This window comes from Canis lupus, chromosome 15 (assembly GCF_011100685.1).
Source record: "Canis lupus familiaris isolate Mischka breed German Shepherd chromosome 15, alternate assembly UU_Cfam_GSD_1.0, whole genome shotgun sequence".
NCBI lineage: Eukaryota > Metazoa > Chordata > Mammalia > Carnivora > Canidae > Canis > Canis lupus.
In genome coordinates this window covers 45,391,798-45,406,066 of record NC_049236.1, presented here as the reverse complement: position 1 = coordinate 45,406,066, position 14,269 = coordinate 45,391,798, and the positions used below count along the sequence as shown (strand labels likewise).

At 38.1% G+C, this 14,269-nt stretch overlaps 1 protein-coding gene across 2 annotated transcripts in view; it reads left to right on the top strand.

The window, feature by feature from the left end:
* Positions 1 to 10,191, top strand: part of TTC29 (tetratricopeptide repeat domain 29) — a 243,319-nt gene extending 233,128 nt beyond the window's left edge. For both annotated transcript variants that reach the window (XM_038558949.1, XM_038558950.1), the window contains exons 12-13: positions 9,679 to 9,748; positions 10,028 to 10,191. In XM_038558949.1, coding sequence (XP_038414877.1) covers positions 9,679 to 9,748; positions 10,028 to 10,058 — 101 coding nt within the window. In that variant the 3' untranslated portion in view covers positions 10,059 to 10,191. The remainder of the gene's footprint in view (positions 1 to 9,678; positions 9,749 to 10,027) is intronic.
* The last annotated feature ends 4,078 nt before the right edge of the window (positions 10,192 to 14,269 follow it).

Below are 14,269 nucleotides of genomic sequence, written 5' to 3'. Positions count from 1 at the left end.
TTAAAGATTTTATTTATTTATGCATGAGAAACACAGAGAGAGAGGCAGAGACACAGGCAGAGGGAGTAGCAGGCTCCCCACGGGAAGCCTGATCCGAGACTTGATCCCAGCATCCCAGGTTCACAGCCTGAGCCAAAGGCAGACACTCAACCACTGAGCCACCCAGGTACCCTGACGGTAGACCTTTTTTTTAAAAAAAGATTTTATTTATTTATTCATAGAGACACAGAGAGAGAATGAGAGGCAGAAACACAGGCAGAGGGAGAAGCAGGCTCCATGCAGAGAGCCTGACATGGGACTCGATCCAGGTTCTCCAGGATCACGCCCTGGGCTGCAGGCGGCGCTAAACCGCTGCGCCACCGGGGCTGCCCTAGACCATTTAATAAAGAGTAAAATAACTTCAATATACTTTGTTTCTCACCCCCACCCCGCTTTTGTACTATTATTGTCATACATTATACTTTTACATATATTATACTTTTATATATATTATAAACCCATACTATATTGTTACTATTTTTGTTCAGTCAAATATCATTTGAAGGAATTTAATAACTAAAAAAAATTTTCATGTTTACCCATTTCCTTGCCACTTCTAACTCTTCATTCCTCATAGCACAGACCCAAATTTCCATCTGATGTCATTTTCCTTCTGCCTGAGGACTTTATCATTTCCTGCAGTACAATCTGCTGCTGAGGAATTGCTTCAGCTGGACTGTCTTAGAAGACAAGCTGTCTTCATTGTTTGAAATTTTGTCTTCATTGTTGAAATATATTTTTAATAGGTATAGAATTCTGGACTTTGATGGGTTATTTTTCTTTTAGTACTCTTAAGTTTCTTGAGCTTAGAATTTGTTGAACTGCTTAGATATATGGGTTTGAGGTGTTCATCAAGGTTAGAAAAATTTTCAGCTGTGATTTCTTAAAATACTTTTCAATTCTTTACCCATCTCCTTCCAGAACACCAGTAACATTTATAATAGGCTGCCTGCAGCTGTTCTACAACTCAGCGATATTCTACTTATCTATTCTACTTATCTTTTTAATTCTTTGCCTTCTTTGTTTTATTTTGGGTATTTCTACTGCTCTTCCTTCAGTTTCACTAATTGATTTTTTATAAGTATTTATTTACTTGAGAGAAAGAGAGAGAGCATGTGTGCAGGAGCTGGCAGGGGCAGCAGAGGGACAAGCAGACCCCTCATTGAGCAGGAAGCCCAACAGGGGGCCTCTTCCCAGGACTCTGGGATCATGACCTGAGCCCAAGTCAGATGCTTAACCAAACGAACCACCTAGGCACCTCATTAATTGATTTTTAATATGCCATCCATGTATCCACATAACATTCTTTTCTTTTTTTCTTTTTTCTTTTCTTTTCTTTTCTTTTTTGAAACAGAGACAGAGCACAGGCAGGGAGGAGGGTCAGAGGGAGAGGCAGAAGCAGACTCCCTGTTGAGCAGAGCCCAACACAGGAGTCCATCCCAGGAGTCTGGGATCATGACCCCAGACAAAGACAGACTGAGCCACCCAGGCATCCTAAGACGGGAATTATTTAAAAAGAAAACTACAGGCCCAAAATGGTGTCACTTGATTGAGTCAGCCCAAGTTACCAAACAGGGGCAGTTTTCACTTCCTCCAGAAATGTAAATTATAAACTGTTGATCAGGAATATATTAAATTTACTCAAGGCAGTAAGTTGAGTGTAGGGTCATACTGTTTCCTATCTCTCAGGTGTCACTGGATTTTGTTGTCTGATGTCTAGTATCTTCAAAATCATGGTTTCATATTTTTGGTGGGAAGAATTGTTTTAGGAAAGAAGATAACCTGATTTCCGTTACTCCATCGTGGCTGGAAAAAACTGCTAGGTTTGTAGTAGTATCAATAGGAGATATAAAAAGAACATCAAGACTATATTTATCTTAAGAAAGTACTTAGTGTCTGAACAGATTGATACACCTGAATCAGATATTCTCATTAAAAGTTTAGATATTCAGAAGAAGAAATGCAGTATAAATCTGTGTCAACATGGTACCTCCATGTTGTACCTCTTCAGTGCTCCATCAAGGTCTAGCTCTATTCCATCTGATTAAGATACTAGTGCTTAAGGAAAAAAGAACCTATAATTTTGAATCTGAATAGACATCTGATCCTTGTATAAATTTTAACAAGCTTCAAATATTAACAAAAACCTTTGGAAAGGGAATTTCTATATACCAGAACCTGTAATATGAGAAAATACATCTCAGTTTTTGACGCTTAAAAGAATATGCCAAACTTGAAAAATACCTTCTGCCTTCAAAGTTTACAACTTGACTATTATCCTCGCCACATATAGATTTCTACTTCACAACTCGGAACAGATTGCCTTTTTGGTTGTTAACAAAAAGTAGGAAAGTATTACCCAAAAAACCTTGCATGTTTTTGGTAGAGTGAGAGGAACTGTAGACTCAGATTTTGGTTCATAGAATTTTTCCAGAGCTGTAAGATGAGAAGCGCCACAAATGACAAGCCAATATTACCAAAGAAGCAGGAGAAAGATAGAAAACAGAAAGGAAAAGAGAAGCATCAAATCCTATATTAACATCAATATGTTGACACTTCAATCATGCATTACATGACTACCTCAACAACATTTGCACTGCGGTTTTTATATGCTATTTGCCTCATGTGTACACACACACACCCCAGGATACATTCTCCCACTTTGTTCTGTGTCCCAGAAAACTGACTTTAGACTGCATGTCCAGGTTCATTTGCCTTCTAGCTTCCTGGTTTGGATTTATCCAAAGGGCATCACCAGCCAGCGATCAGGGGTTAGGAAGGTAGAGAGGCCAGGGAATTATTCCTCTGTCCCTGACTTCAGCTGAGTCCTGACAGCTGCGACACTCTATAGCTACTGTTTCTAGCTTCTGTCGGAAGACCCCTTTTCTAAATCTCCATTTCTCACTCAGGGTGCAATAACAGCATCCTCTTCCCTTTTACCTTTCAGCCCCAAGGAAGATCATGGCATGGCATCCCTCTCTTGTGATGGGCTGGGTGCCTCAGCATCCCTTGTCGATTCCTTCCCCCTGCCCTCAGCTCCCTATGTAGTTCTTTCATTAAAGTCTCTTCAAAATCCCAGTTGAATGTGCCATCTGTTTCCTCCTGACTGATACCCTCTCCTTCTGTATTGTATCAACTGGGGGTGGCTAAAAGCAAGCAAATACAAGAAATATTAGGAAACTTCCACTTGCTGAAAAGTTCAGTTGATTAGAGCACAATGCTAATGAGGCTGAAATTAGTGTCTGGCTGTGCTCCAGGACCACAGGCTGTATCCCTGACCAGCCATTTTACACACCATCAGTTGCAAAGAAGACCATGCCAAAAAGGAGACATGACTCTGTGCCAGTTCCTCACCACTTCTGGGAACATATTTCAAAAACTAGCCGCTCATTGAGATAGCTTCAAAACTATCTTTGTTCCCCAAAGACAGCTTTTGTAATGTGATTCTAATGAAAATTTTATATAGAGCATTTTAAATCATAAAGCCATACCTGTCAATATCTTTGTCAAGAAAACACTTTCATTTGCTTACTTAATCTGTAGTTAATTCATGATAACATAGGTTAAAAGTCAAGCTTATCAAAATATGTCTTATATTGGTAACAGGATTCAAAGATTGTAAGAATATATGTTAGCTCATTTCTTTAAAATTTTCAACTGTTATGACTAAATAAGTTAAACTACACAACTGTTGCTTAAAGAATAAACAATTAAAATATTCTTGAAGTGACTTTTTTTGAGAGACAGAGAGAGAGAGAGAGAGAGAGAGAGAATGAGCTCATGCAAGCCAGGGAGGAGGTACAAATGGAGAAGGAGAGGTAGAGAGAGAATCTAAAGCATGCTCCATACCCAGTGGAGAGCTCAACATGGAGCTCAATCACATGACCCTGAGATCATGACCTGAGCTGAAATCAAGAGTCAGATGGTTAACCTACTGAGCCACCCAGGTACCCCTTGAAGTGATTATTAAGTGTAAATGACGAACTTTCCATTTCTTCACCACTTCTCCCCTCAGTATAGTTGCCTTGTAAAACCATGTTATAATTAGGTTACTGTAAATGTACTGTTGTATTAATATGCTATACTGAACCTACGTCCATGGTGTTATTTTCACATGATTTGAATTCCTGGAGGGAGAGAGACACTTCTGTTCCTTTTTCAGAAATCAATTTCTGATACTCTCTACTATTAGCAAGAAAGAACTATTTTCTACTAAACTATTTCTACCTATGACTCTAGGTAAAACGTGCTGAAATACTACAGCAAAATATAATTTTATTATTAATAATATTATAATGCTAAGACCACCCACAAGATATGAGCATTTTTATACATAATATTTATTCTTAATCATTTTCATAATACAATCTGAGTTTTATTTTTTAACAAAACCTTTTGAGTCATTTTGATAAGGTCAACAGAAAGCACAATCTTTTAACATTAGGTGATCAACTTTTTGACAATAGCGGGACCAGCATAGCTAATGGAATAATAGCCTGCAGGGTCCAGCTAAATATGATATACGAATGTAATCAACCTCTGTGATGACTATTCAGAAGTAATCCCTTTAGCTTTGAACTGCAACATATATTTCAACAAAGCAAAAACCATAGGAAGAAATTCTCTGCAGACCACACTGATACAATACAGCCTTCATATCCTGCTCTATGTGCTTGCTGCTTATAGTGAGTTTTAAATTTAAGGTAATGACTACTGTATATTCATGTGAGCATACAATACTTTTGATTTGTTCGTGGAAAGGTTGAATCCATTACCAGGGGTCTAGTCTATAAACTCTGACACAACCTTTATGTATGAGTTAGTATTTACCCTTTTCTAGAAAAAAGCCACTAAAAATGTTTTGCATGCCAAAATTATAAAAACTCATTTACCTATTCATTCTCAAAACTACTAGTCAGTGTCTCCTCCATTTTAATTCATACTCCTCTACCAATAACATTTTTAAATCACATTTGCATATAGTACTGTATTATATGAAAATTATATGCCATTGTTTTCAAGTGAAGGGATGGAATGGTATTTTGAGTCTAATTCAGCATTTACTGACTTATTCTATTGGTCTTTGGTACAATATAGGCTAAGTGGTGGTAAATAAGATCGTTTTGTTGCCCACCTGAGGGAATCCAGCATTTGAGAGTCTACTATTAGCAACAGACAAGTGCATGTTTCTACTGAAATGGTAGACAGTATAAGCAAATATCATACTCTCAACTTTGTATTGCTTCCGGTCTCCTTGTTGGAGTAGTATCGGTCTTAATTTTCTAGCTTCCTTGAAGTACCACAGATCAAACATCACAAATCACATTCTAAGTCAAACCCACAGCACAAAACCTAGGGTAGGAATCAAAATGAGTGCTTTTGAAAGTGTAACCAGGATGCCTGGGTGGCTCAGCAGCTGAGTGTCTGCCTTTGGCTCAGGGCATGATCCTGTATTCCCGGGATCGAGTCCCACATCAGACTCCCTGCATGGAGCCTGCTTCTCCCTCTGCCTGTATCTCTGCCTCTCTGTGTCTCTCATGAATAAATAAATAAAATCTAAAAAGGAAAATAAAGAAACATTGTAACCAAGAACAGTCCTGTGGTGCTCATCTTGCTGCAAATGTAGAGAAGTATCAGAGCACCTGAATGATGAGTTCAGGTGTTCCCCTATATAAGTTAATCGTTGCCAAGGCTTCCTAGAACAAAGAGTGTCTTTTATTTAAACCACCAGTTGTGGCCTACATTAAGTAAAAGAATAGCTACACATATAGCTATTCTCCTCAGAGAATCTACTTGGGAAATACTCCCAGTAAAAATTATCTTTCTTCAACATCTGGGGAATAAATGCAAAACAATTACTTGAGACAAACCAGGCATAATTTTAAACTTGGAAAATTCAGGAAAGATTTCCCCAGCTTAAGAGATTTTGTTACATACTGCCAAGTCAAAAGGAATGTTGAGTTTAAGATACTAGATAATATAAAAGTGGTATTGGGATGTTAGGTTGTTCTATATATTGCGATGCAATGACAAATATTAAACTGAGAAGCCCAAGGTAGTTGCTTACCTAAAAGAATGCTGTTAGTTAAGGTAAGGGCTAAGTTCCTATTACAAAGAGTCCCAAGGTACAGTAGCTTAATAATATACAAATTTGGGCAGCCCTAGTAGCTCAGCGTCTTAGCATCACCTTCAGCCCAGGTTGTGATCCTGGAGACCCGGGATGGAGTCCCGTGTAGGGCTCCCTGCATGGAGCCTGCTTCTCCCTCTACCTGTGTCTCTGCCTCTCTCTCTCTGTGTCTCTCATGAATAAATAAATAAAATCTTTAAAAAAAAAGAATATACAAATTTGGGACACATGGGTGACTCAGTGGTTGAGCATCTGCCTTCAGCTCAGGTGGTGATCCCAGGGTCCTGGGATTGAGTCCCACATCAGCCTCACGATGGGCAGCCTGCTTCTCCCTCTACCTGTGTCTCTGCCTCTCTCTCTGTGTCTCATGAATAAATAAATAAGATCTTTTTTAAAAAAAGAATACACACTTTTATTTCTTCCTTAACCCTAAAGTGAATAGTCTGCATTTATAAGGCAGCTCCACAGGCATTTAGGGGACCACGATATTCCATTTTGTGGCAGGGCTTCTCAATCTTGCACTATTGAAATTTTGAGCTGGATGATTTTTTGTTGGTGAGGGGGCTGGGGTATCACTGTCATGGTCATTGTAGGTTATTTAGCAGCATCCATGGCTTCTACCCTGTGGATGTCAGTATGCTTCTACCTATGAGTTGTGACAACCAAAAAGTATCTCCAAAAGCCACCTGTGGGGTAAAATCACTGCCAGTTGAGAACCACTCGCCTAGGATGTTGTCATTATCTGCATGTTAGAAACTGAAGCATGGGGTAATGGTTCTATGTCCAAGATTGAGGAAAAGGGAAAATTTAAGGAGGAATAAATGCCCAATGTCTAACACTCAGACCCAGAAGCAGTGTATTACTTTGTTTCCACTCACTGGTAAGAATTTAGTCTTGTGGCTTCAACTAAGTATTTATCTGCTGACAAGGAAGATCTAATATAGAGGGGGAAGAAATGAACTCTGATAAGTGGGTGGCAGAAGGAATTACTGGAGCCATGTCTTCTGTGGGCAAGAAATGGTGAAGTCTAGAGTTAGCCTTAGATGAGAGCATAGGTAAGATAGAGCATATAGAACAAAACAACACAGAGCTTGTGGAAGTTTTTTTCCTACTGTCTTTTTTTTCCTACTGTCTTTTATTTCCTCCATGAAACCAGAAAATACATCATGGGCAGGGTTAGAGTTTTGGGAAAATAGAAAAAAGAGCTAAATAGCCATCTAAGAGAGAAGAAGAACAAATGGACCAGGAATGTTTAATAGGATGGCCTGAAAGCATTAAAAATCCACCAGTGCCTATGGCTATGAATTTAAAGTAAAGCCTGGTTATATGTTTTTTTTTTTCCAGTCACATTGAGGTATATAGTACAGAAGAGGAGTAAGGATACAGTTGAATTTATTCTAGGGTTATAGTTTTGCCAAGTGAGTATGACAAAGTGGGAAAAGAGTAATGAGGTCAGACTATATGCAAGGGGGAGAATGGCCATAGAATTTACGTTAATAAAGAAAGAAAGAGGGGAGAGAAGGGATCAGAAAGAGAAGGAAAAATGAAAATGTGGCAAGAGTGGAGGTCCCAGAGAAGTAGAAGAATTGCTGGTGTTGGGGGTACTAGAAGGAGTGATCTAGAAAGATAAAACTAGAAGTCAAGTAGTTGAATGTTGGTAACTGAGTTTAAGAGGGACCTGGAGGGGGATCCCTGGGTGGTGCAGCAGTTTGGCACCTGCCTTTGGCCCAGGGCGCGATCCTGGAGACCCGGGATCGAATCCCACGTCGGGCTCCCGGTGCATGGAGCCTGCTTCTCCCTCTGCCTGTGTCTCAGCCTCTCTCTCTCTCTGTGTGACTATTGTAGATAAATAAAAAATAATAAAAAATAAAAAAGAGGGACCTGGAATTATTGCTAATGGCAAGGTCTAAGTATATCCATGGGAATCAACAGCTGCAGAAGGGTATGGGACCAGATCTCAAAGAACAGAGCTCAAGTAATTAAGACCCAGGGTGAAGAATCCTCTGCTTGTACATTTATTTTTTTTTTATTTTTTTTTTCATTTACTTATGATAGTCACACAGAGAGAGAGAGAGAGGCAGAGACACAGGCAGAGGAAGAAGCAGGCTCCATGCACCGGGAGCCTGACGTGGGATTCGATCCCGGGTCTCCAGGATCGCGCCCTGGGCCAAAGGCAGGCGCTAAACCGCTGCGCCACCCAGGGATCCCTGCTTGTACATTTAAATTGCTAAATTAAGACAGAAGTAGTGAGGTAAAATGAGCCAATGATAAAATCAACTGAGAATGATCCCAGTTGTAGGTAGACCACAACAATAGTTGATTGTATAAACTGATAACTGAATTTTAGGAAGAGAAAGAAAGGAGGTGAATGTCCTGGAAGGGAATATTAGGGTGCAAGCAGAATACCTATCCATCTCCAGCCCCAGTAGTAGCAAAACTGATAGAAAGAAAAACAAAAAAGTCTGCTAGGTTGGCAGTGTCTACTGAGGACAGCCCCATTTCCATTAGAAAGTAAAGGAAATTTCAGAAAATGTAATAAGGATACATGGAAATGTTTCAGAAGTTGTGGTAGGAGATGGGGACAAAATAGAATACAGGAAATGAAGAGAGATCTGGAGACTAAAGCCTGCGAAAAGCAAGAATAAAGAGCATATTATTAAATTACTACCAGTGAATTCAACTCAAAAGCTAAAGGCCAGACATGAAAGTTAAGTACAAAATTAACATGTCTATTTATATGTATAAACTTCCCATATCTTATTTAATAATTTTGGATACTTTATATTGCTCTCTAAATTAATTTTCTTTCTGAGTATCGCTTCAAGTCATTTTATCCCCCAAAAGGTGGCTGTTCCAGTTACCATTTATGTGTCACAAGAATCTTGTGGGTTAGGAATTTAAGCATGTTTTGGCTAGACCTCAGTTGAGGTCACCCCTGGTGGTGCTCAGCTGACAGATGGCTAGTTTGCAGGATCCAGGACAGTTTCCCTACAGACTAGAGCCTTAGAGGGATGGCTGGAAGTTTGGACTCAGATGGAACTGTCAAACTGGAGCATCTTACATGTGACCTCTCCAGGATGGCAGGGCGGTTATTATATGGTGACTTGCTCCCTCCAAAGAAAGCATCCCAAGAGAACCAGGAGGAAGCTGCACAGGGAGAAATACCAATACAACAAGCCTTTTCTGACCTTGCCTCAGAAATCATGTAGCCACTTTCTCCACATTCCAATGATTAGAAGAGTCCTAAGCCTAGCCCAGTTTCCAAAGAAGGTGAATTAGATTCCACCTCTGGATGGGGGAGTGACAAGGTCATATTGTTGAGGAACATGTAAAGTAGGGGACATCGTGGCTATCTTTGACCAATATAATCTGCCCTGGTGACACAGTGGTATATACACTTTTATACAGGTGATAAGGGTAGATATCTCTGCAAAAGGATTCCCAGGTTCAAGTTCAATATAACTGTAAATTGTATTTGTGATAAATCATTACATTCATCTTTTTTCCTGTAGGAGGATCTAGAAGATCCACAAGGGAAAGTTTATGTCAAATCCCAGAGAATTTGGAAGAAGAACTCAGTGGGTATGATAAATCAAGTAAAAAGTTTTTATTGCATACAAATTAGGCAAGATACTAAGTATAAACTGATTCTTCAAACACAAGAAGAATAATTTCATCTAGTACTTGATAATACTAAAAACTGTCTAAAAAAATCACAGATTTACTTTAAAATATCACATAAGTTCAAGCGTTTTTCATTTTTTAAGCTCTGTGTGAAAATTTAAAAAAAAGTATCTTTCAAGTGAATGTTTTTACTTTCTCCCTCGATATAAAATTAAATATTGTAATTTTTTATTTCAGATTTCCTGATAATCAAAAAACTGAGACTTAAACCAGCTTTGGACTCAGCAATGAAGCAAGAAGAAATTTATCATGTCACCTTTGTCTTCATAACTATAATAGGAATATGTTTCAAATTAATACAGATAGAATTGTAATAAAACTATGACTATGTTTAGATTGGATTTTGGTATTGCAGTGTACAAATTCATTCTAAATCATCTAAATTCATAAAAATAATAATACATCTCAAATGGTTAGAAATATCAACAATCATTCATAAAACAAACTAAAATTTTGCTCTTATCCACTATCCCACAAGAAAGAGTGTTATTATAGAATCAGAATCTGGTTGTATCTAATGAGAAAATCATTTTAAACTTAAGGAAATCTATGTTGAATAAATATGGGAAAATATTTATTAAAATTCGGGAAGTCTTTTCAACATAGATGAAAGGATTATAAGCAGCAGAGACTATTGTATTGTACCATTCAAAACAGTTTCCTTTACAGAGGTAAAGCCATCTTTACCTCTTCTGTTTCCTCTACTCACACCACTTCTGACACCAAATGCATGGGGTTTTACACACCAAGCAATTCTCCAATTCTCAGCAGATACTGACTGGCTGTCTTACAATTTAACTCCATTCTGACACTAACTGCCAGGAGTTAGTACAGATCTCAGACTAAGGGATAAGTTCCACAAGATTCTTTCCCACCTTAAATTCTAATCACAATGCCCAGGGTGTCACTTATACTTCTGTCTGACTTGGCTACATACTGGGGACTCCCACAAACCCCTCCTTAACTTCAATAATTTGCTATATCAGCTCATGGAACTTACAGAAACAGATACTTACATTGCCAGTTTATCATGAAGAATACAATAAAAGATAGAGATAAGCAGCCAAATAGAAGAGAGACACTGGCAAGGTATGGGAGAGAAGGCCTAAGCTTTCATGCCCTCTCTGGGTGCATCACCCTCCCAGCACCCCTGTACATTCACCGACCAGAAGCTCTCCAAATCCTTTCAGATGAGGTTTATATGGAGTCTTGGCAGCATAGGTATGATTGATTAAATCATTGGCCATCACTGATTAACTCAGCCTCCAACCTCTCTCCTCTCTGCAAAGGTCAGGAGATGGGCCTGAAAGTTTAAACCCTCTAATCACATGGTTGGCTCCCATTGCACCCAGACTCCATCCTTTAGAGCTTTCCAAAATCCACCTCATTAATAAAAATTGCATGTAGTTGAAAGGGTCTTGTTATGAATGACAAAAGATGATCCTTTCTTTTTTATTATTTTATTTTTTTATTGGAGTTCAATTTGCCAACATATAGCATAGCACCCAGTGCTCATCCCGCCTAGTGCCCCCATCAGTGCCCATCACCCAGTCACCCCAACCCCCCACCCACCTCCCTTTCCACTACTCCTTGTTCGTTTCCCAGAGTTAGGTGTCTCTCATGTTTTGTCACCCTCACTGATATTTTCACTCATTTTCTCTCCTTTCCCTTTATTCCCTTTCACTAATTTTTATATTCCCCAAATGAGTGAGACCATATAATGTTTGTCCTTTTCCAATTGACTTATTTCACTCAGCATAATACTTGCCAGTCCCATCCACATCAAAGCAAATGGTGGGTATTTGCCGTTTCTAATGGCTAAGTAATATTCCATTGTGGATGAATGGATAAAGAAGATGTGGTATATATATAAGATGATCCTTTCATGTTTATCATTCCAGAGCTATTTCCAGAACTGGGGACAAAACCCAAATACAAAAACAAAAGATGTTTCTTTCACCTTTAGCTCTCTGGAGCTGTTTATGGAACCAGGCACAAAACCCAAATCTTAATTTATTTCCTTTCTATGCCAGGAATCGGGTACAAAGACCAAATATGTACTTCTTACAATATTACAACATTACACTGTGTAGAGCCATATTTTATACTTTTAGCTCATCATATATCTGACTCTTGAACAACACAGGTCTGAACTATGTAAGTCCACTTATATGTGTATTTTTTACATATAAATATAGTACAGTACTAAGTATTTTGGCTTCCTTGTGATTTTCTTAACACTTGCGTTTCTGTAGCTTACTTTGTTGTAAGAATCCAGTATATAATACATATACAAAATATGTGTTAATCAACTGTTTATGTTATCAGGCTTCCGGCCAACATTAAGCTATTAATAGTTTAGTTTTAGGGGAGTCAAAATTGTATGTGTATTTTGACTGTGCAGGGGATTGGTGCTCCTAACCCCCACCTTGTCCAAGGATCAACTGTATAGTAAAATGTGTCCATGTCAATTTTAAAAGATTAAGAAAATTCTTCAGTCTTAGGTCCTTCCCCTATTGCATCTTACCATAATAAATGTGCTGAAATCACTTGTTTTTTATACAAGAGCAAAATCTGTGTGTTCATCATCTCATGTAATCTGATCAGATAGAACTACAAACATACAGAATCAAACAGAGGGGCTTGTGTTTCTAATCTCGGGCTGGGGAATGCCTTGCTAATTAACAAGCCAAGGTCAGGTGCAGAATTAACAATGACTACAACATATGTGATTACATTAAAATATTCACTCAGTGAAAAGGTCACTAAACAAAGTTAAGAGACCAATGACAAAAGAGAAGAATTTGGGCAGCCCCAGTGGCTCAGCAGTTTAGCGCCGCCTGCCTTCAGCCCAGGGTGGGATCCTGGAGACCCGGGATCAAGTCCCCTGCATGGAGCCTGCTTCTCCCTCTGCCTCTCTCTCTCTATGTCTCTCATAAATAAATAAAATCTTTAAAAAAAAAAAAAAAGAGAAGAATTTGCAACAACAATCAAAAAACCAATGCCCATAAAACACAAATAATTTATGAAAAAAAGATTAATAAAGAAGAAGAGCAGGGAAAAGAAGAAGAGAAAAAGAAAAAGACAATCTAATAAGAAAAAGGACAGAACAAAAAAAAAAAGAAAAAGGACAGAACATAGCATTGGAACTTTAGTTGTTATCAGCTTAAAATAAACTGTTATAAATATGAGATGTTTTATATAAGCCTTACGGTAACCACAAAGCAAAAGCCTATGGTAGTTACACAGAACATAAAGGGATATGAACATAACACTACAGAATATCATCAAATCACAAAGGAAAAGAGCAAGAGAAGAAGAAAGAAAAGAATTACAAAGCAGCTGGAAAACAAGTTTAAAATGGCAAAAAATCCAATCAATACTTTTTTTTAAGTGCAAATGGACTAAATACTGCAATCAAAAGACATTGAGAGGCTAAAAGGATTAAAAACAAAAACAAGACCCAACTCTATGTCACCTACAAGAGACTCTCTTCAGCTTTAAAGATTCACAGGACTGCAAGTGATGGGGTAGGAAAGCATGTTACATAATGGAAACCCAAAGAAAGCTAGGATGCTATACTTATATAAGACAAAATAGACATTAAGTCAAAGACTGTAATAGGACACAAAGAAACACATTATGTAATAATAAAGGGAACAGTCCAACAGGATCTAACATTTGTAAATATTTATGCACCCAACATAGAACACCTAAGTATAGGAAGCAAATATTAACAGACCTAAAGGGAGAAATAGACAGCAATACAATAATACTAGGAAACTTTAATACCTCCACTTTCATCAATAGATAGATCATCAAGACAGAAAATCAATAAGGAAACATTGGCCTTAAATGACACATTAGACCAAATGGACTTAACAGACATATCCAGAACATTTCATCCAAAAGAAACAGAGTATGTATGGAACATTCTCCAGGATAGATCATATGTTTAAGCCACAAAACACATCTTTAAAAATTTAAGGTTGAAAACATATTAAGCATCTTTTCCACCCACAATGGTATGAAACCTGTAATCAATTACAAGAAAAAAAAAGGAAAATTCATAAATATGGGGAGATTAAACAACCTGCTACCAAACAATCAATTGGTCAGCAAAGAAATCAAGAAATTTAAAAAATATCTTGAGATAAATGAAAATGGAAATACGAAATGTCAAAACTTAAGGGACGCAGCAAAAATAGTTCTGAAAGTTAAGGTAAATGAAGCCCAAAGTTAACAGAGGAAGGAAATAACAAAGATCAAAATGCAAATAAATAAAATAGAGACTAACAAGACAATAGAAAAGATCAATGAAAATAAGACCTGGGATTTTGGGATCCCTGGGTGGCGCAGCAGTTTAGCGCCTGCCTTTGGCCCAGGGCGCGATCCTGGAGACCTGGGATCGAATCCCAC